Source organism: Pristiophorus japonicus, chromosome 4 (assembly GCF_044704955.1).
Source record: "Pristiophorus japonicus isolate sPriJap1 chromosome 4, sPriJap1.hap1, whole genome shotgun sequence".
Lineage (NCBI taxonomy): Eukaryota > Metazoa > Chordata > Chondrichthyes > Pristiophoridae > Pristiophorus > Pristiophorus japonicus.
Window position 1 is genome coordinate 130,742,944 of NC_091980.1, and position 22,828 is coordinate 130,765,771.

At 44.8% G+C, this 22,828-nt stretch overlaps 1 protein-coding gene across 1 annotated transcript; it reads left to right on the forward strand.

The window, feature by feature from the left end:
- The first annotated feature begins 5,877 nt into the window (after positions 1 to 5,877).
- Positions 5,878 to 21,614, forward strand: LOC139262609 (ferritin heavy chain-like). Its single transcript, XM_070877767.1, has 3 exons — positions 5,878 to 5,979; positions 21,021 to 21,146; positions 21,450 to 21,614. The coding sequence occupies exons 1-3, from the start codon at positions 5,878 to 5,880 to the stop codon at positions 21,612 to 21,614; spliced, it is 393 nt and encodes a 130-aa protein (XP_070733868.1).
- Positions 21,615 to 22,828: the final 1,214 nt, after the last annotated feature.

A 22,828-nucleotide genomic window follows, 5' to 3' on the forward strand; every position in this document is an offset into this window, starting at 1 on the left:
AAGGAATGGTGATATATTTCCAAGTCAGGTTGGTGGTAACGTGGAGGTGAACTTGCAGGTGATAGTATTCCCAAACTTCTGCTGCCCTTGTCCTGCTAATTGCTAGAGCTCTTGGGATGACATGTGCTGCTGAAAAAGCCTTGGCGAGTTGCTGCAGTGCATCTTGTCGATGGTATACACTGCAGCCATGGTGCGCCGGTGGTGGAAGCAGTGAATGTGGAAGGTGGTGGATGGGATGCCAATCAACCGGGCTGCTTTGTCCTGGACGATGTCGAGCTTCTTGATGATTGCTGAAGCTGCACTCAGCCAGTCAAGTGGAGAGTACTCCACCACACTCCTGACTTGTGCCTTGTCGATGCTTGAAAGACTTTCGGGTGTCAGGAGGTGAGACACCCAGCGCAAAACACCCAGCCACTGGTCCGCTCTTATTACCAGAGTAGTTATGCGGCTGGGCGAGTTCAGTTCCTGATCAGCGATGACCCCCAGAGGTTAATGCTGAGGAATTCAGCGGCAGTGAATGTTAAGGGTGGGTGGTTAGACTCTCGCTTTTTGCAGTTAGTCATTGCCTGGCACTTGTGTGGTGCCATTGTTACTTGCCCATTATCAGCCCCACACTGAATGTCATCCAGGTCTTGCTGCATGTGGGCATGGACTGCTTCATTTTCTGATGTCTTGCAAATGGAACATAGCACTGTGTAATCATCAGCGAACATCCCCACTTCTGGCCTTTATGATGGAGGGAAGTTCATTGATGAAGCAGCTTAAGATAGCTGGGCCAAAGACACTGCCCTGAGGTATTCCTGCAGAGATGTCCTGGGGCTGAGATGATTGACCTCCAACAACCACTTCCTTTGTGCTAGATATGAGTCCAGCTCAACGAGAGTTTTCTATATTCGCATTGACTTCAATTTTACAAGGGCTACTTGATGCTGCACTCCATCAGATGCTGCCTTGCTGTGAAAGGTAGTCACTCTCACCTCACCTGGAATTCAGCTCCTTTGTACATGTTTGGACCAAGGCTGCAACGAGATCAGGAGCCGAGTGGTCCTGGCACAACCCAAACTGGGCATCGGTGAGCAGATTATTGTCGACAAAATCTTCCCTCACTTTGCTGATGATTGAGTGTAGACTGATGGGGCGGTAATTGGCCTGAATGGATTTGTCCTGCTTTTTCTAGACAGGACGTGCCAGGGCAATTTTTCACATTGTTGGGTAGATGTCAGTGTCTCTGTACTGGAACAGCTTGGCTAGAGGTGTGGCCATGAATTTACAGATTGTGTTGCAATACAATTCTGCAGTTGCTGATGACACAGTGCCCCATGGATGCCCAGTTTTGAGCTGCGAGATCTGTTTTGAATCTATTCCATTTAACACTGTGGTCAAGCCACTCACCACGAAGGAGGGTGTCCTCCGTGTGAAGACAAGACTTTGTCTCCACAAGGACTGTGTGGTGGTCACTGCTACCAATGCTGTCATGGAGAGATGAATCTGTGACAGGTAGATTGCTGTGGACAAGATCAGTAGGTTTTTCCCTTGTGTTGATTCTCTCACCATCTGTCGGAAGCTCAATCTGGATGCTATGTCCTTTAGGACTCAGCTCGCTTGCTCAGTGACACCGAGCCCCTTTTGCTGATGGACATTGAAGCCTATTGCTAATATCAGTGCTTCTTCCAAGTGGCCTTCAACATGGTGGAGTACTGATTCATCAGCTGAGGGAGGGCAGTAGGTGGTAATCAGCAGGAGGTTTCCATGCCCAAGCTTGACCTGAACCCATGAGACTTAATCGGGTCCAGATTAAATGTTCAGGACTCCTACCGCTACTCCCTCCCGACTAGATACCACTGAGCCGCCACCTCTGGTGTGTCTGCCCTTCTGGTGGGACAGGACATACGCAGGGATGGTGAAGGAGGAATCTGGGACATTGGCTGAAAGGTATGATTCTGTGATTATGACTATGTCAGCTGTTGCTTGACTAACCTGTGGGACAGCTCTCCCCATTTAGGCACAAGATACCAGATGTTAGTGAGGAGGACTTTGCAGGGTCGACTGGGCTGGGTGTACCATTGTCATGTCAGAAGCCGGTGCCGAGGTCAATGCCGGGTTGTCCTGTTTTATTCTAATTATTGTTTCTCGTAACGGTTTGTTATAACTGATTGGCTAGCTTGGCCATTTCAGAGGGCAGTTAAGACTCAACCACATTGCTTTGGGTTTGAAGTCATATCGGCCAGATTTCCTTCCCTATGGACATTAGTGAAGCAGATTGGTTTTTATGACAATCCGATAGCTCCCTGGGCATCATTACTGATACTAGCTTTTTATTCCAGATTTTAATTTAATTAATTGAATTTCAATTCCCCAGCTGCCATGGTGGGACTTTGGATCATTAGTCCAGGCCTCTGAATTACTCGTCCAATAACATAACCACTATGTTATCGCACTCTTTGCATCTCTCAATGGCACTTTTGGAGTATCGATGTCACCACAATTCATACGTTGATGAGTCACAATTCTACAAGTAATGTTGGGTTTTGCGTGCTGATGAGTTTCACGGCTTCATGTTTCAGATAAAACAAATTCTTCAGCTCACTCGATGTGAAAAACTTTACAGATACCCTTGTTTTAAGAATTACATAGAATTTACAGCACAGAAAAAGGCCATTCAGCCTGGCAAATTGCAGTGGTGAGCGGTCCTTCTTGAACGTAAAACGCATCAAGGATGAGGTGAGGAACCGAATGAGACAAGATCGATTTAATAGTCTTTCAATCATGAGCATGGAGAGTGAAGTACTGAGAGGACTTGACTTCAAACACTGAGCCTCCTCCCAACTTCATTTAACCCTGTCAGCATATCCTGCCAATCCTTCCTCCCTCATGTGTTCATCCAGCTTCCCCTTAAACGCGTCTATGCTTTTTGTCTCAACTATTCCTTTCGAAAGCGAGTTAAACATTCTGAACACTCTCTGAGTAAAGAAGTTTCTTTGAAGTCTCTCTTAGATTATTAATTCTAACTTTCTATATAATTCTATGGAGATCAGAACTTTGCACCATACTCCAAGTGTTGTCTAGCCAAGGTTCTATATAAACTTAACAAGCTGCACAGGGATGTGGTTCAGTTCACCTCAACTGTGTTCTCCCTGTGGCCGAGGAGCTCCGTCCGGAGTCAGAGTGTGGATTTCGTCCCCTACGGGTAACAACGGACATGATCTTTGCAGCACGCCAATTGCAGGAAAATGCAGGGAGCAGCGCCAGCCCTTATACATGGCATTTTTAGATCTTTTCCACGCCTTTGAAACTGTCGACCGTGAGGGCTATTGGAGCGTCCTACCTCCATTTTGGATAGCCCCAAAAGTTTGTCAACATCCTTCGCCTGCTCCATGTCGACATGCATGCCGTGATCCTTATCAGCGGATTTGTTACAGACCCATTCCTCGTCCGAAGCGGGGTCAAACAGGGCTGCGTCATCGCTCCAACGCTTTTCTCAATCTTTCTCGCTGCCAACTCCACCTCACTGGCAACAAGCTTCCTGCTGGAGTGGAACTAAACTACAGAATCAGTGGGAAGCAGTGTAACCTATGCCCTCTCCAGACCAGGTCCAAGACCACCCAAACTTCTGTCGTTGACCTGCAGTATGCGGACGACGCCTGCGTCTGCGCACATTCTGAGGCTGAACTCCAGGATTTAGTCAATGTAGTCACTGAGGCATATGAAATCATGGGCCTTGCACTTAACATCCATAAGGGAAAGTGCCTCCATCAGCCTGTCTTCGCTGCACAGCACGGCCCCCGAGACATGAAGATTCACGGCATGGCCCTCGACAATGTGGACCACTTCCCAGACCGCGGGAGCCTCCTGTCAACAAAGGCAGACATCGATGCGGAGATTCAATATCGCCTCCAGTGCGCCAGTGCAGCCTTCGGCTGCCTGAGGAAAGGAGTGTTCGAAGACCAGGCCCTCAAACCTACCACCAAGCTCACGCTCTACAGGGCTGTAGTAATACCCACCCTACTGTATGAATCAGAGGCATGGACGACTTACAGAAGGCACATCCAGTCGCTGGAGATATATCACCAAAGATTCCTCTGTAAGATCCTGTAAATTCCCTGGGAGGACAGATGCACCAACATCAGTGTCCTCGCGCAGGCTAACATCCCCAGCATTGAAGCACTAACCACATGTGATCAGCTTTGCTGGGCAGGCCACTTAGTCCACATGCCAGACATGAGACTCCCTAAGCAACTGCTCTATGCGGAACTCCTTTTTGGCAAACGAGCCAAAGTTAAGCAGCGGAAACGTTACAAGGACACCCTCAAAACCTCTCTGATGAAGTGCGACAGCACCACTGATGCCTGGGAGACTCTGGCCGAAGTCCATCCTAGTTGGAAAAAGTGTATCCGGGAGGGTGTTGAGCTCTTCGAATCTCAACGCTGCGAGCGTGAAGAGGTCAGGCAGCGGAAGGAAGGTGTGGTATATTAGTGCCACCCACCCACTTCCCCCGACGAATATCTGTCCCATCTGTGACAGGGTCTGTGGCTTTCATGTTGGACTGTTCAGCCACCAACGAACTCACTTTAGGAGTGAAAGCAAGTCTTCCTCGATACTGAGTGACTGCCTATGATGATGGGTTCAGCTGCAGGTATTCCTCGCTCTGAGCTCAGAACTGCGCCAATGGTTAACACTCATCTGTGCCTTTTTATCTCTAGAATTGACTATTTCAATGCTCTCCTGCTTGCCTTACATGCTCCATAAACTTAAGCTTATCCAAAACTCTGCTGCCCGTATCCTAACACACACCTAGTCCCACTCACCCATGACCCCTGTGCTTGTGGACCATCATTGGCTCCCGGTCTGACAGCGCCTCAAATTCAAGATTCTTATCCTTGTATTAAAATCCCACCATGGCCCTTCCCTCACCTCTTTTCCCAGCACATTGATAATATCGGTGCTGTTTCCTGCTCTCACAATAAACTGGAACATTTAATTCACTATGTTCCCAATTTCCACCCTTCACTCACCTTCACATGGTCCATTTCTGTCACTTCACTTCCCTTTCTCGACTTCTCTGTCTATCGTCTCAGTCGATCAGACAAATATCCAATGAGTTGTTTGGATGTTGCTTCAAACCCACAGATACCTGCAAATGATCAACCCACTGAACAATCCAGAACTATTAAAAAAACACTGACTCGCAAACAACAGAAGATTCAATGAATCTTTCAAGGTGGCCATTAACTGGTCCAGGCAGAGCACGGTCGATGGGGTGTTCCCTCTGTCTGCCTGCCTCTCTTCTGCGGCTATATCCGCGCCCGGGTATCCCTGGATTGGGAGCATGCGGTGTCTGCCGGTATGCTTGAGGCTTTCCGTCATCGGAGGGCACCAGAGGGAGGGGAGCGCAGCGTGGATACAGGGAAATAATGTAAAATTTTAAAAGTTTTTTTGTTAGTTTTGTCATAATGTGGGTCTGAAAGTTTATTCCCCCTTATAAAGGGAGCACTTATGGTTTAAGTGTTTCCGATAGCTGAATTAAACATTCCAATTAATTAGCCCAAAGAATAGAGAATCCAATTAAACCTGTGACTCTGGATATTTGAACTGTGTTTGAGGATAGTTAGGACAATTGAGATCCTCATTGAGTTGTCAGCCAATGATGCTCATTCTTCAAAGATCTGACTGGCTCTGGGAGTCCATCTCCCTCCTTCCTTTACTTGATTGGTGCTCTGAGAAGATGCAACTTCTGATTGGGTATTGATGACTGTCACTCATCATCAAGAATGCCACACCCTGGATTATCCCTCAGTATAAATATAGGTGTTTGAGATTGGCAAAATGTTACCTTTGTACTTCAACAAAGTTTTTACTTTGGAAAAATAAAATATTAAGATGGCTTCTCAAGTGCGTCAGAATTACCACCAGGACTGTAAGGATGCTGTCAACAAGCAGATCAACATGGAGCTTTCTTTCTCCTATGTTTATCTCTTTCTGGTGAGTTTTGTGTTTTTGCCACTTTACAATGGAGACTATGTAATGTGAATTTATGAAATCCTGTGCTGTACACAGCTCACCTCTTGCTCTCTTTCTGTCCACCCCGCCTTCCCCCCCCCCCCCCCAACCCGCCCTGAATCTATGCAGTGAATTCACATTTAAAGCTATAATATAATACAATTTATCTTAATTTGTATTTGTTAACAAATTCTCTCTGTTCCTTGTATCATCTGATTATCTTGATTCTTTCTTTTTCCTGGAATCTTGAGCTTGATTAAGTTTATTTGGAATACATTCTGCACACAATGCAAGGAATTCAGAATTAGTATCCTCATTCTAAATCACTGCATGGATTGTCCTTACCTTGCTGGTTCAATGGGTGGTGTCATAAAAATAAATCTAAGCCATTTAGGAGGGAAGTTAGGAAGTATTCTTTCCCACAAGTGTGGTGAAAATCTGAAACGCTTTCTTTCCCAGCCATCTCTCACCTCCACAGGGGGAGGATGGGAGGAAAGTGTTACAAATGTTTCTGCTTCCCTCCTGTTCCTAGTGTTTCTAACCTCTAAATTTTAAGTACCAGATTGTATCCTTTTTTCCTCGCACTTTTAGCACCAATAAAGCAAAGAAAGTTCATCAATTGTCTACACTGTGGACTCTACCTTAACCCCTGTGATCTTCACCAAGCACCTCAAATTCTGAGGGGTTCTCCGAACACTTTTTTTTTCTGTGGTCTCTGCTTCTCCGCTACTGTGCCAAATTAATGCTGCATGTGGTAGTTTTAGTTCTTTGGCATGATTGTAGCCAGTATGTTAGCATGAATGTTTTCTCAGAAGAATCACTCAACACTCAGTCGGTTCCAATGCCCATGCGGGGAGGAAGCCTCAGGACTGGATCCAGGCACTTCTCTTCGACGAACGAAGAAACTCATCGTTATTTATATGTTTTACAATAGTTCTTTAGTTACTCAGCCCACTTCGGCTGGTCACAATCCAATCATAATGATTATAAATTACATATCGGTTTCTTTAACCCAATAAAATTCCCCATATACCTCAGGGGCTGTATGTTCGGTTTTGTCAGCTCGGGCTGATTAATGACCTCGTTATGTGAGGCAGGTTCTCCCCTTATCTCTGTTCCTCGTGGCTCGGCTGTGTGAAGTCACTGATTATACCAGTGTACTATAATGGTTCGTTATAATTATCTTGTATCCAAGGCATTCCTGGTAGTGGGCCTCACTAGGTCATTGCTCAGTCATTGCTCGAGTTCATTACTTGACTAATTGAGTACCCATCATGCCTGGGCAGCCATTTTATGTGTGGCCACTTTAAACTTGAGTTTAGATATATTCATTAGGTGCCTAATGCCAACAACAATTCTCCCCCCCCCCCCCCCTTCAGTAAAGGGACTAGTCCTAGTCCCCCTTTAACCGACCGTCCTACTTTTATTAGTTTTGTGCACGGCCTGGTACTCCCTGCCTCAATGTGCTGGCGAGTCATGTGGTTTCAGGAGTCCCGGTTGCTTAAATCAAATTAACAAAGGCCAAATCCTCCCCCTTTATTAGACAGGCTTGTTTAGTATTTGGGGACCGGTCATGGGTCCCTTTTTGTCGTGCTTTGTGCCTGCATGCCTGGCAGGCCATTCTGCCCCATGTTATTACTAAGATTAATTGTATCCCGACTAGTATGTGAAATTATTTGAATCCAAGGATGGATGTTCAAATTTATTCCCCAGTCCCAGACCTTTATCCACCAAATCTGACTTTCAGTCTCCTTCGATATCTTCTTCCAGTACTTTGATTTTAGTTTGCAGTTGGTGGTAGAGCTTTATGGATTGACCCACCGAGCCTCAATTCTCGTAATACTTCGGTTAGATGTTGGATAGGGACCTGAACTGGCTCGTCATAATCCTGCAAATGATCGTGGAGCTGATCGGTTACATCAATAACTTCAGGCTTCCGGCGCCTAACCTGGGTGATGTGCGCTTGCCCGATTGTGACAGGTCGTAGCGGCGCAAAGCAAATGTTCGGTTGGTATCGGGTACTGCAGGTCATTATACCGGTATGAACGCTCTGTGGTAGAGACGCAGTATCTTCCCTTCCCTCTGTAGCCTACCCTCGCGAAGTGCCTGTGTGCGGGCACTATTTCTAGTACACACCCGTCGGTTCGCTTAAACCCGCACTCGTCCAGCTCACCTCGGCCTACCGGGTGAGAGCATACTGTGATCTCCCCCCTTTGCTTGCATTCTGTTTGGGAGATCCCGGTTTCTCCTCATCTCAGTCCCAAATGGCCTGACCCCTATCCTGAGACTGTGACTCCTGGTTCTAGACTCCCCAGCCCGGAGGGGAAACAGCCTCCCAGTATCTAAGCTGAATTATATATGTCGTATGCCGTTTCAACAAACGGCGGAGGTGCTGGTCAGATAGTAACGTATGGAGACATTTTCCTGTATTACTCCGATATTCTCGTTGGTACAGGGGGAACGGCCCTGAATCCGGTGTGGCTATAGGGGTCATCAGGAGTATCCCTATCCCAGTATTCCTACCCATCTGGCAATCTGGAATTGTTGGGTGTACTCGGTCAGTCCCTTCAGAGTACAATTATCCAGTGTCCCCCTCTGGTTAGCCAACTGAGCAAAATGTGAACTGTCTATCCAATTGGGTACTTCTGAGATTGTGGCGGATCTGTCCCACCATCCACAGACCATAAGCGTGACAGAGTTGCCCCTGTCTTTGCTTTCCTGTATCTTCTTTTTCTCTATCAATGAGGTGATTGGTTTTGACGTGAGCTTCCAGGACTGAGATGCCATCCAACTGGATTTCGGCACCCTCCTTTCCTAGGTTGGCTTGGTCTTCCTGGTTTTGCTCCACTCTCTAATAACTTAACCCCTTCATCACCCCTCTAAGCTGTTGCACCCTCTCATTTTACCCTTGTATATCTATCGAGTTTACTACGGAGGCCCCTGTATTGAAACCGGTAGCAACATCATTAACTATTTCCCTCTTTATCCTGGGGGCTGACCCCTGTCCTCGGAATCTACTGGCACCCATTGCATCGGCAGCCTGCTGCATTACAACTTTACTTAATACATTGTACATTTTCCTTTACTGTTCTGTACAGTATTCTGGCATCTGGATGCCTGAAATATTGATCAGGACAGGCACAATTTCATGTTTAACATTATCATACAATAATTCCCCTTCGTTGTACATTACAATCGCATTTTCTGGTCCCTCAGTAGTTATGTGACAAGGCAATTCCTCGGGCAATGTAGTGGTTCTTATGGGGTGTAGTGTCGGAGGGGGTGAGAAGCATACATACAATGATATTGCAGCCGCCCCCACCTCCTCGTAGTACCCACACAGCCCCACTCTCTTTTTGCAGATGCCTAATTGCTGGGACTGTCCCGGAGGTGTGCAAATTATGCCGAAAGTACATTCATCGGGCCCTTTGACATCCCTCCGTTTAATGCAGCTGCTCCTTGTACCCGTGGAGCACTGTACACATACCCGGTTCTTAAGATTCACTTGTAACCATGCATTAAAATAAGTCCTGTCCTTGCTCCAGTCCTTGGCTGCTGGGATGCACATTCCATCCGTTAAATTAAACAAGACTCCATAGTTCATGTAGTTGTTTATTTCCTGAGTGTGCTGCAATCTCTTGGTATCATCCAGTGTTTGCGTGGGTCTTGAGGTTCCCAGTATCATGAGTCCCCAGAGTGGAAGTCACCACTGCGGTCCCATCTTGGTGAGTGTTTTATCTGAAAATTTTAAACCGATAGCCTGGTTGTCACCAGGTGTTAGGTTCTGGTCTACTTGTGTCGTTGTCACTCTGTGGAATCGGAGGTAAGGATTAGGTTAACCATATTCTTTATAGTCGTACCATCTCTATCACTTGTCCCTGTCTGGGCTGCTGTCGGTTTTGCGTATGAGCCTGCTGTGCTTGAGCCTGCATGATGACCCATCTAAATATTATCCAAACTCCAATCAACACCAAAGCCACCATTATTCCTCCAAACATCGCTGTCTGCTTTACCTTTAGGTTGGGTTTGTGGACGACACCTACCCACCGTGGGGTACATTGGCTCTATTGCCATAGGTGATGGTGCTATGGCTGCGCACTGCACTATCCATCTAGTCCTGTTTTTTAAAACATCTCTTCCAGCCTGTTTATCTTAGCTTTTAACTCTTGACCAGCTAGTTCCGTTTTATTTTTGTTCTGAATATTCCACCATTTCCTCTGTCTGTCAAGTGAGTCTTCTTTATTTTATTAAGAAATCCAAATTAATAATGTCCAGTATAAAACAGCTGTCAATGGAAAGGGTTATCTCCTTTACAGGTTTGTAAGAAAGTCTGATGTCATTACGTGACTTCACATAATCATCCAAAAAATAATTTTTTTTCAAGTCTGTGCCTTAAACTTGCTTAGAAATTAGGAATCTGTTAAACAGCATAAATCATTAGTAAAGTGGTCATAATAAAAATCTTCTCATCGGGAAAGACAGCATTTTAGATTAAACTCCAATTTTTTCTTAACTTCTAATTCAAGTACTTGCCAAATAATTTTTTTTAAATTGGTTTAAGATGAGACCACACATTTTTAGTAGCTCTTTTGTTTACTGAAGTTCAATTTTGTTTTTTACATTTCTCTCAGCACAAAATCTAAACTTCTGTGCCAGTTCCATTTCTTCTTTCTGTGCTGAGTTAGCATAGCTTAGATCTCCTCTTGTTGTTTTCATACATTCCAACATTTCGGGTTTTTTTTTTAAACAGTTCTGTTCACTGGGCAAATCTTGTGTTTTATTTCGCTCTCAGCACAAAATCTAAACATCTGTGCTAGTTCCATTTTCTATAAGAATTTAAAAATTCAGTAAGATTCTCTAATTCCCAGTTTTTTTCTTTCTGTGCTGAGTTTGCATAGCTTTGATCTTTTCTCCTCGTTATCTTCAAAACCCTCCTGCTTGTTTAGACTGTTCGGGACTTTTCTTGATAAACACTGTCCATTTTGGAAATTTTTTCAAACTGCATTGAAACTTTCTCATAATTTAAAATCATTATCAATGTAGAGTGTCTTTTACCTCTTCCAATTTTTTCTTTTTCTAATTAAACCAATATCTTTTTCACAGCAAACATCAACTCGTATTTAGTAAGTTATGTCTTGTCCCATCACAAACATTTTTTTAGCACTTATTTAGTACGTTGCATCTTTTTTTTCAGATCTCCTTTCTTCAAGTTAGGTTTTGTATTCTACACTGAGGGCTCGTGACTCCATAAATTTGTTAATTTAAAATCATTTGTTTACTTTCAAAGTTATCTTTTTCTTTTCTCCATGACTAGAATGGAGTCCAGCAATTAGGTTTTGAGGGCTGCTTTTCGTTATCTCAAAATGCTCCAGTTTCAGTTGTTAAAATGTCTCTTCTAAACTGCTAAAGCTTGCTGTTTTTAACATTTTTCAAAAGTCCCTTTTACACCTTCACAGATAGCTCGCCACTCGCCCAGGAGTTTGACCTGATCCCTGAAGGTATTTCTAGATTGTTTCCAAACCTTTTAGTTTTCTATCTCCTTTTTTCCTTTAAGAGATCAGATTTAATTTTTTTTTGAATCCACCTCAATATTTTGCTGTGCCTTCTCTGAATATCTCAAAATCCCAATTCAAACGTTGTAATTTCAATCTTTATTTAAAATATTTTTTTGAGCGAGAAGTTTTTTTTAAAAAGGCATTCTTTATCTCATTCCTAGACTAAATTTATGTCTTTCAACCCAATGTAATCAATCATTGCATGTTTTCTTTCGACAAGTAAGTGAGCGTGTCAAATAAATTCTTTTTTTAACCACCGGGACCATGTATTTTTTATCTTTTGCTCAACAAACCTATCCTTTGTACATTTCCGAGCTCTGTAACACATCATCTGAATAAATCCATACCTGCATTTCTAACTTAAAATATCTTAACTTCCCACATACAGGACAACACTACAAAGGGTTTAAAAAAATTAAAAAAAACTTTCACTCTGTTTAGAAAAGTGGGTGGAGCTAAAATAAACAGACACTTGCATTCCTCTTCCAACCAGGCTTTCGGAAAAATGAAAACATAAAAAAATTCATTCCGCAGTCATAAAATCACAAGGACTCAATGACAGACATTCACAAAAGTCTCTTCATTCAACAAGTTTATTAATTTGTTTTTTTGGCTGGCTCTATTCTTGCATCCATAGTTCACTTAAGATAATCACTATCAGGTTTTTTTATTTCTTGCATGTTGATTTACTTCCCCTCAGTTTTATGTGGGCTCGCAGTATCAAAACTACAGCCTTTTCATTTTTATCTTTCTTTTCCTTCTCCCACCATTCTGCTGGTCTGCTGGCAGGTCCTGAAGATCCCACCCTGCTCTAATCATTTTCTCGATTTGTTTCTTTTGTTTTTCCGCCAGGTGGCGGGTAAGGGACCCTTCTGGTCACCACTCGGTTATTTGTTTTATTGGCCATACCTGGGTAGGACTAGAACCGTTAGGAATCTACTCTCGGAGGTCCGCTTTCTACCTAGCGTAACTTGTAGTAGACCGTCTCCTGGCTACTGTCAGGTCACAAGTTCTGCTGTTGCACAAACTTATTCAATTCTTAAAACGCGTTTCAGCAATTCCCACAGTGCTCTACGTATCCTTAACGACTTCCTACCACCGCTCTACCCGTTAGTCCGACCCTGTTCACAGGTTTGGATTCCGTTAGCTGCTGTACACCGCTTGGTTCTACCCCGGGGTATATTTCAAATTACACTAATGGGTCCGGAAGATGTCTTTCAGTATCACGATCCCACGGTCCAAGTGTGTTCCCGGCACCTACTTAGTTCCTGGCCATCACGTGGGACTAAAGTCCTCTTAATTAAGGCTCAGGCTAGGTGTTTGAGATATTGGACCGCCTCCTCGTGTTGATCTTCCAGCATCGACCTTCTGCACCGTTATAAAATTTTGTTTAAGGTATACTCACCCGGTTTCTCCAAGAGCGTCAGTGACCCCAAAATCTTGTTAATGATGGCACTGTTAGCATGAATGTTTTCTCAGAAGAATCACTCAACACTGAGTCGGTTCCAACGCCAGTGCGGCCTTTATTTTTGCATGCGGGAAGGAAGCCTCAAGACTGGATCCAGGCACTTCTCTCTGACGAATAAAGAAACTCATCGATATTTATGTTTTACAATAGTTCTTTACAGTTACTCAGCCCACTTCGGCTGGACACAATCCAATCGTAATGATTATAGATTACATATAGGTTTCTTTAACCCAACAGAATTCCCCATATAACTCAAGGGCTGTATGTTCGGTTTTGTCAGCTTGGGCTAATTAATGACCTCGTTATGTGAGGCAGGTTCTCCCCTTATCTCTGTTCCTCGGGGCTCGGCTGTGTGAAGTCACTGATTATACCAGTGTACTATAATGGTTCGTTATAATTATCTTGTATCTAAGGCATTCCTGGTAGTGGGCCTCACTAGGTCATTGCTCATTCAGCCCCAGTTCATCACTTGACTAATTGAGTACCCATCATGCCTGGGCAGCCATTTTGTGTGTCCACTTTAAAGTTGAGTTTAGATATATTCAGCAGGTGCCTAATGCCTAGTGTTTTGATATATTCAGCAAGTGCCTAATGCCGACAACACAGTAAAACTCAGCTAGTTTTTCTCTTTTTTTTTTATATACAATATGAATTCTGCACTGTGACTCGATCTCTAGTTTAGGAAGTTGCTTTGACTGCCAATACTGCCCCTCAACTAGCCTGTACAAAATGTATTTGGGGTAATAAAGTAGTATTATTAGAGCATGCTACTGATGACCAGGGTATAAATCTTGTGGCAACTCCGTCACTAATTTCCAAAGCTACAATGGATATAGGGTGCCAAGATTAAGGTTCCAGTTTTAAGCATGTTCAATCAAAGCTGAATTGGTGATTGTGGAGTGATGCAGCACAGGAGGCCATTCAGCCCATTGTGCCTTGCTGAATGTTGGGCGGAGTGATACAACTGTTTCCATAGCCTGCAAATTTTTCTAAATCACGCAAGAGGATGAGACTGGGGAATTAGTAATGGGCAACATAGAGATGGCAGAAAATCTGAACAAATATCTTGTATCTGTTTTGACAGTAGAGGACAGTAACAACATTCCAATGGTGGATAGTCAAGGGGCTATAGAGGGGAGGTATTTAATGCAGTAACAATCACCTGATGAGGTAGGACTCAGTAAGATAATTGGGCGAAAGTCAGATAAATGGTCCTGAAGGCTTGCATCCTAGGGTCTTGAGAAGTAGCGGCAGGGATTGTGGATGCATTGGTTGTAATTTACCAAAATTCCCTGGATTCTGGGGAGGTCCCAGCAGATTGGAAAGATGCAAATGTAATGCCCCTATTTTTTTTAAAAGTTGGAAACTATAGACCAGTTTGCCTAAAATCTGATTGGAAAAATGTTGGAGTCCATTATTAACATAGCAGCAGGGACATTTGGAAAAGCAAAATTTGATCAGTAGAGTCGGCATGGATTTATGAAGGGGAAGTCATGTTTGATATATTTGCTGGCATTCTTTGAGGATGTAACAAACCCAGTTGATGGTGAACCAGTGGCTGTGGTGTATTTGGACTTCCAGAAGGCATTTGACAAGGTGCCACAAAATTACTGCACAAGATGAAAGTTCACAGGCTTTGGGGGTAATATACGAGGATGGATAGAGGATTGGCTAAAGAACCGAGTTGGGATAAATGGTTCATTCTCTGATTGGCAACCAGTATCTAGTAGAGTGCCGCAGGGATCAGTGTTGGTACCCCAACTATTTACAATCTATATATTACACTCTGTCCCTCCATCCAAGTCTGTAACGTAGCCTAGTTTGTTGTTCCTCCCAACTTTGTCAGTGATGTGTGAGAACACACATCTGCAAAAGGACATAGGCAGGCTAAGTGAGTGGGCAAAAATTTGACTGTTGGAAAGTGAGGTCATGCACTTTAGCAGAAAAAAAAAATCAGCAAATTTTTATTTAAATGGAGAAAGATTGCAAAGTGCCACAGTACAGCAGGAGTGGAGGGGGGTGGGGTGCCTTTACTCAATGGAATTCAGAAGAACGAGGTGATCTTATTGAAATGTATAAGATTGAGGGGGCTTGACTGCGTGGATACAGAGAGGATGTTCCCGCTGATGGGGGAGACTACAACTAGAGGCATGATCTTAGAATAAGGGGCTGCCCATATAGAACTGAGAAAGTTCTTAAGGGTTGTCAACCTGTGGAATTTGCTGCCTGAGCTGTGGAAAGCTGAGACATTGAATAAATTTAAGACTGTAATACAGTTTCTTAAATGCTAGGGGATTATGTGGGGATAAGTCAATGATCAGATCAGCCATAATAAATGGTGGAAAAGGCTCAGAGCTGTGTGATCTACTCCTGTTCATATTTCTCATAAGTTTCCCTATGGCTGGAGCTGAAATTATCCAATGTCTTTACCAGGTTAGTTGAGTAGGTGTTAGTTTCCATAACTATACATTCAAGTTCAGTGAGACTGAGCCCTTAAAGCAAGAAAAATGAGTTTGACTTCATGTACAATGCCCATAATGGGTGTGCCATGGAATAATCAACTACTCTTCTGAGCCCTCCGCAGTCCGTCTACTTTGACCGGGATGATGTTGCCCTGCGTCACTTTGCGTTCTTCAAGGAGCAGTCACATGAGGAACATGAGCATGCTGAGAAACTGATGGAATTCCAGAATCGGCGTGGAGGCCGAATCATCTAGGCAGACATCAAGGTTTGGCTCCATAAACGAGGGCCCTTCTGTTTGGTTCCCCTTAGACTGATTGTTCACAATACATTGTAAAGGAGTTGGTTACAATTTACAGCACAGGAACCAGCCATTTGGACAAACTGGTCCATGCTGGTGATCAGCTTCAGACGACGTAATCCCACCTTGCTTTATCCAGCAACATATCATTCTATTCCTTTTTCCCTCATGTACTTATTTAGTTTCCCCTCAAATACATCTATGCTATTCACCTCATAAATTTGACATCGGTAGTTGACTTAATGCAGTAATTCAATATTCTAACACATTGTTTCATGGTAACCTAGACTTCTGATTGCAATTTTTCCATCCCTAATTTCCTTCAATACTGTCCTATTTCCAAACCTGTTTTTACTGCTTGTACTATTACATATGTGCCACCAGAGGGCACTGCAGTCAGACTTGCAGGTGACCTGTACAGGTGTGCCTTGCCCAGTATAAAAGGCAGGCCAACAGGTGTGATTCTCACCACGAGTTCCATTATGTAAAGTCCTGTCCCCTCAGTACAGCTTTTCACAAGGCATGTAGTGAAGTCAAGGTCACTCTGGACCTGCACCTTTATTTCACAGCTCTGGAATGCTGCACTTGTCTGAGACCTGTCCTTGTATAACCTGTCTCTCGCAAGTGCACCCCTGGTGGTCAGGTATGCTGGTGGTTACAGGTCATATCTTAGTCATGTATAGTATGTTAGGATACAGTTATTTATAATGTAAGATACATGACATCACCCTCCCCAAGGTCTTATTGTCTTTATAGGTTCAGTCTCTCAGGTGGTCTACACTCTCGCGTGGAGCATCTGAGTTGTGGTTCAGTTGTTTGCCTTTGGGTGTGGTTGCTGTTATCTCGCCTGGGCTGTCTGTTTCAATTGGTGTGATTGTTGTTGACTCGCCTGGGCTGTCTGTTGCAGTTGCACTTTCCTCAGGTTGTTCCCTCTCTGTCCACCAGGTGTGATGCGAGTTCCACATTGTAGTCTGGTTCTGCAGTGTTGGTAAATCTGCTTTTTACTTGGTCTACATGCCTCTGGCGGGTTTTGCAATTGTCTACTTGTACTACCAGTAGCCTGTTTCCTTCCTTGCCCATTACTGTCCCTGCAAGCCATTTGGGACCCCTGCCATAGTTTAGTACAAACACTTTGTCCCCTATCTCATTCCATCTCCCCCTTGAATTTCTGTCATGGTACTCGGTCAGCTTAGAGCACTTTGCCTCAAGGATTTCGTGGATGTCTGGGAGGATTAATGAGAGCCTTGTTTTTAAAGTCCATTTCATCAACAGTTGCACAGGGGATCCCAGTCAGTGAGTGCGGACGAGATCTGTATGCCAGCAGCAGTCGCAACAGGCGACCCTGCAGCGTGGCACTTTGGATTTTAAGCATGCCTTGTTTAATGATTTGCATTGCTCTCTCCGCCTGGCCTTTGGAGGCTGTCTTGAACGGTGCTGTCTTGACGTGATTTATGCCGTGGTCAATTATAAAACCTTGGAAATCTGCGATGGTGAAGCACGGACCATTGTCACTGACCAATATGTCAGGGATTCCGTGCATTGCAAACATGGTTGCGAGGCTCTCCACAGTGGTGGAGGTTGTGCTCAAGTTTAAAATGGTGCATTCAATCCACTTTGAAAATGCATCTACAACTACGAGGAACATTTTGCCCATGAATGGGCCCGCATAGTCTACGTGCACCCGTGACCATGGTTTGGTAGGCCAGGGGCTCGGGGAGCCTCCCTGGGGGCATTGCTGAGTTGGGAACAAATGGTGCACCTTCGGATGCAGAGCTCCAAGTCTGCATCAATACCAGCCCACCAGATGTGGGATCTGGCTATGGCCTTCATAACGGTTCCTGGGTGCTCGCGGTGGAGCTCCCGGACAAATGCCTCTCTGCCTCGCAGAGGCATGACTACTTGGCTGCCACACATCAGGCAGTCTGCTTGTAGTGATAGCTCATGCATGCGCCTGTGAAAGGGTTTTAATTCCTCGGGGCAGGCATTGCGAGCCTCTGCCCAGTCACTGGTTAGGACATATCATTTTACTAAGGATAATGTGGGGTCGCTGTCCGTCGAGCCTCTGATTTGGAAAGCTGTCATGGGCGAACCTGTGGACTCAAAGGCATTGATTGCCTTGACAATCTCTCAGTCCTGTTCGTGAGAGCCTTCTGTGGTCACCAGGGGTAGCCTGCTGATCACGTCGGCACAGTTGTCTGTGCCTTATGGTATAGTCGTAGGACGCCAGTATGAGTGGCCACTGTTGAATTTGTGCTGAGGCGTTGGCGTTTATTGCCTTGCTCTTGGATAGGAGGGACGTGAGGGGCTTGTGGTCGGTTCCTAACGCGAACTTGGCCCCGAAAAGTTATTGGTCTATCTTTTTGACACCGTACATGCACGCGAGCACCTCCTTCTCTACCATTCCGTACCCATGCTCCACCTGCAAAAGTGACCTGGAGACATAAGCTTTGGGTTGTAATTTGCCTGCACTATTGACGTGTTGCAAAATGCACCCAACCCCAATAGCTGATGCATCGCATGTGAGAACTAACTTTTACTTGCGTCAGAGAAAGTCAAAACACTGTTGGAACACAAAAGGTTGTGTGCCTTATTGAAGGCAAGTTCCTGGGCATCCCCCCAAAACCAATCGCACCCCTTCCTGAGTAGCATGTGGAGAGGCTCCAGCAGCGTGTTTAAGTTCTGCATAAAGTTCCCAAAATAATTGAGTAGCCCGAGAAAGGCGTGCAGTTCTGAGACATTCCAGGGCCTGGGTGCCAGGCGAATTGCTTCTGTATTGGACTCTGTTGGGCGGATTCCAGCAGCGGCCTAATCCTTCTGCCCAAAAATTCAACCTCGGGTGAGAAACAGGCACTTTGATTTCTTGTCTCGTCTGCCTACCCGATCCAACCGCTTTAGTACTTCCTCCAAATTACGGAGATGGGAGTCTGTGTCCCTGCCAGTGATAAGTATGTCTTGAAATACAACCGTCCTTGGGATGGACTTGAGCAGACACTCCATGTTGCGCTGGAATATGGCAGCTGCTGACCTGATGCCAAATGGGCATCGATTGTACATGAAAAGGCCTCTGTTGATGGTGGTGAGTAGCTTGGATTCCTCGGTCAATTCTTGTCATACGCAGATGAGGTCTAGTTTTGAGAAGTTTACCTCCAGCCAATGTGGCAAATAAGTCCTCTGCTCTGGGCAGTGGGTACTGGTCCTGTTGGGAGACTCTGTTCATGGTCGACTTGTAGTCCCCACAGATTCGTATGGATCCATCAGGCATCATGACTGGGACAATGGGACTTGCCCAGTCGCTAAATTCCACAGGTGATATAATGCCTTCCCACAGAAGCCTGTCTAGTTCGTGTTCCATCTTTTTCCCTCATCACATAGGGTACAGCTCTGGCCTTGTGATGGACCGGTCTACCATCCTGAGATGTAGATTTTGACTTTGGCCCCTTTGAATGTGCCCACACCTGGCTGAAAGAGATGTTCAAATCACTTTATAACTGTTGAGCAGGAGGTCCGTCCCTCTAATGATATGGCATGGACATCATCCCATTTCCAGTTTAGTTTTGCCAGCCAGCTTCTCCCCAGCATTGCAGGGGAGTCTCCGGGGACAATCCACAGGGGAAGTTTGTTCACTGTCTTTGTGTGTGACAGAGCATGGCGCTGCCAAGGACTGGTATGATTTCTTTGGTATAGGTCCTTAGTTTGGTGTCGAACCTTGAGTTTTGGTCTGTCTCTTTTTTAATGCGGCCACAGTTGTTCAAATTGTTGAGCACACGTGAGATTGATTCGCTCTCATATCCAGCTCCATGTTGACAGGTATTCTGTTGAGTAGGACCCTCATCATTATAGGAGGCATCCTGTTGTAGGAGCAGCGGCCATTGACCGTGTTGACCCGCTGCACATCGTTGTCCCAGGTACTGTCCCCACCTTCTTCTGGTCCGCTTTCCGACCCATACGATTCGTATATCAGCCAAGCTGTTTTTTTTTTTTGCACATGCTGGCCAAATGCCCTATATATTCACAGTTCCTGCAAACAGCCTGCTGAAATCGACAACCCCTTGACGAGTGCCTACCCTCACCTCCAGCACAGACCACTTCCATTGTTCTCAAAGAATGAGCTGTCTGGCTGATCTCTTGAGCTTCTCCTCAGTTTGTAGTTGATTGCTTGCATTGTGGGTTGATGAGGTGTGAATGGCTGTTCCTGTGGCCCTTGATGGTTTCTGGCGCCACTGCCTGCTGTCGAGAGCTTGTTCTCCCGGTTTTGTCTGTGTGGGGGTAGCAGCTTGTTTACTGCTGTGACCACCACCTTCTGATAGTTCGTTAGTTGTCGTACCTGCATTGTAAATCAACCTCGTTTCTTCTTCTCCCCGACCAAGAATGTCTGCAACCAGTGCTGCTGCCTCTAAGGTCAGGTTCTTGGTCTCTGAGCTTTCAGCGTATGCCTGCATGGCCTATTCCTTCAATGAAAGTCTCTCAGCATTTCTCTCCTCAGTTCATCTGAGAACTCACATAAACGAGCTAACCTCCGAAGTTCCGCCACAAAGTCAGGTATGCTCTGGCCCACATAGCATCTGTAGTTGTAGAACCTGTGTCTGGCCATGTGCAGGCTACTTGCTGGCTTCAGGTGGTCTCTTACCAGTGTGCTCAATTCTTCAAACGACTTGCTGCTTTCACGGGTGCTAGCAGATCCTTCATAAAAGCGTATGTTTTTGAGCCACAGCTGGTCAAGAGATGGGCTCTTGTCTGTTTTGTCATCTCCTAACCAGTCTTTGGTTACAAGGCATTGCTGGAGCCTTTCTGTAAATTCCTCCCAATTGTCTCCAGCATTGTACTTTTCATCTGATCTGTTTGCCATTCTGTGGATTCTGTAATCCCGTAACTTATCACCACTGTAAAGTCCTGTCCCCTCAGTACAGACTCACACGAGGCATGTCGTGAAGTCAGGTCACTCTGGACCTGTACCTTTATTTCACAGCTCTGGAATGCTGCACTTGCCTGAGACCTGTCCTTGTATACCTGTCTCTTGCAAGTGCACCCCTGGTGGTAAGGTATGCTGGTGGTTACAGGTCATATCTTATTATTCATGTATAGCATGTTAGGATACAGTTACATATAATGTAAGATACATGACACATAAAATGAACTAAGGTCACTACAGTTAAAGTACAATACATTGCCTCATGGAGTCATTATCAGAGCATCTAAAGACAAAAAATACTTGTTTGTTTAATCTGACTTTCCTCTTCAGAAAGCAGAGCAGGATGAATGGAGCAATGTCCTGGAGGCCATGCAGAGAGCTCTGCAGATGGAGATGAATGTGAACCAGAGTCTGTTGGATCTGCACAAACTCTCCACTGGGAGCACTGACCCTCATGCAAGTTCCTAATTCTTCAATGTGGGCTTTTGGGTAAGTTGCTGTCCTTGAACTTAATTTAAAAAGATCTCTCTGCCCAATAGCTTTGTGTTGGTCTATATTTTGGGGTAGATATTGTAAATGTGTCTGTTCCCAGCACCTTTTTGAATGGCAAGTTTTCATCTAAATGCAGTAATTCCATCAGTTTCAATTGCACCACTTAACTATCCTCAGTCCAAGAGGACTAAAATTCAAACTCAAGCAGTAAGCCCCAATGTTCCTTGATATCTGCTACTGGCCATAACTCCTTTGTTTTTCCTTCAGTTGTGTGACTTCCTGGAGACCCACTACTTGGATGAACAAGTGAAGATGATCAAGAAGCTTGGCGATCACATCACCAACCTGAAGAGACTGGGAGTCCCTGAGAGTGGCATGGGAGAGTACCTGTTTGACAAGCACACCCTCTGGGAGAGTGATTTAAGCTTCTGATCAGTACTTGTGTTTATACAAAGTGTGTGAGACTCTGTCCTACATAGAATGGTGGCTTTGTACAGGCTGAGACCTGGGCTCTTGATGTGAAATGTAATCAACTGTAAATAAACTGTTCAATATTGAGCTGGGTTTTATCTCTTTGCAAGTTACTGGTTGCTTATTTTCCATTTACCATAACAATGCAGCACAAGAATTGCACTTGGTTATGCAATAATCATACATTGGCCTCCTGTGCTGTAACCACTCAGCCTGTTGAGCCTCTGCTGGCTCTCCAAGAGCACTTCGGCTCGTCCTACTCCCTTGCATTTTCCCTGTAGCCCTGCAATGTTTTTCCTTCATGTAATTGTTCAATCCTATGATTGAAACTGGCTTCACCACCCCCTTGGGCAGTGCAATACAGATATTATCCACTCACTGCATAAAAGGTTATCCTCATATCAGCTGTAGTTCTTCTGCCAATTGTCTTAAATTTGTGTCTGCTGGTTCTCGTCCCTGCTGCCAGTGCAAACAGTCCTATAATTTTTTGCTTTTCTGGAATAATTTCAATATATTGACATTCCTATTCACAAAAAACATAAATCGGAGCAGTAGTAACCCATTTGGTCATGTGAAGCCTGCACCACCATTCAATATGATCATTACTGATCCTTTACCACCACCATGTTCATGCTTTTACCCCATAGCCCTTGATGCCTTCTGTATCAAGATATCTCATCTCATCTTAAATATATTCAGCAATTGGGCTCCACTGCCTTCTGTAGTCAACAGTTCCCCAGCTTCCCCATCCTGAGTGAAAACATTTCTCATCTCATCGCTAAATTTCCTACCCTGTATCCTGAGCCTGTGACCTTTTGTTCTCAACTTCCAAGCTGGGGGTACTTCCTCCCCACATCCAGTCTCTCCAAACCAGTCCGAATTTTATGATTCATTAAGATCCCCTTTCACTCTTCTGGTGAATACAGGCCTGGTCAACCCATTCTCTCTTCACACGACAATCTTTCCATCCAAGGAATCTGTCTGGTGGAACTTCGCTGCGCTCTTTCTTGGTTAGAGACCCAAAACTGTGCACAATACACCAGGTGTCATTTCACCAATGCTGTGTATAATTGTTGTAAGACATACTTGCTCCAGTACAGTGGAAAAAATTGTAAATATTACATTTGGTTTCTTCCTCCTCCAAATCTCTTTATATACGTGACAAGCTGGGGCCC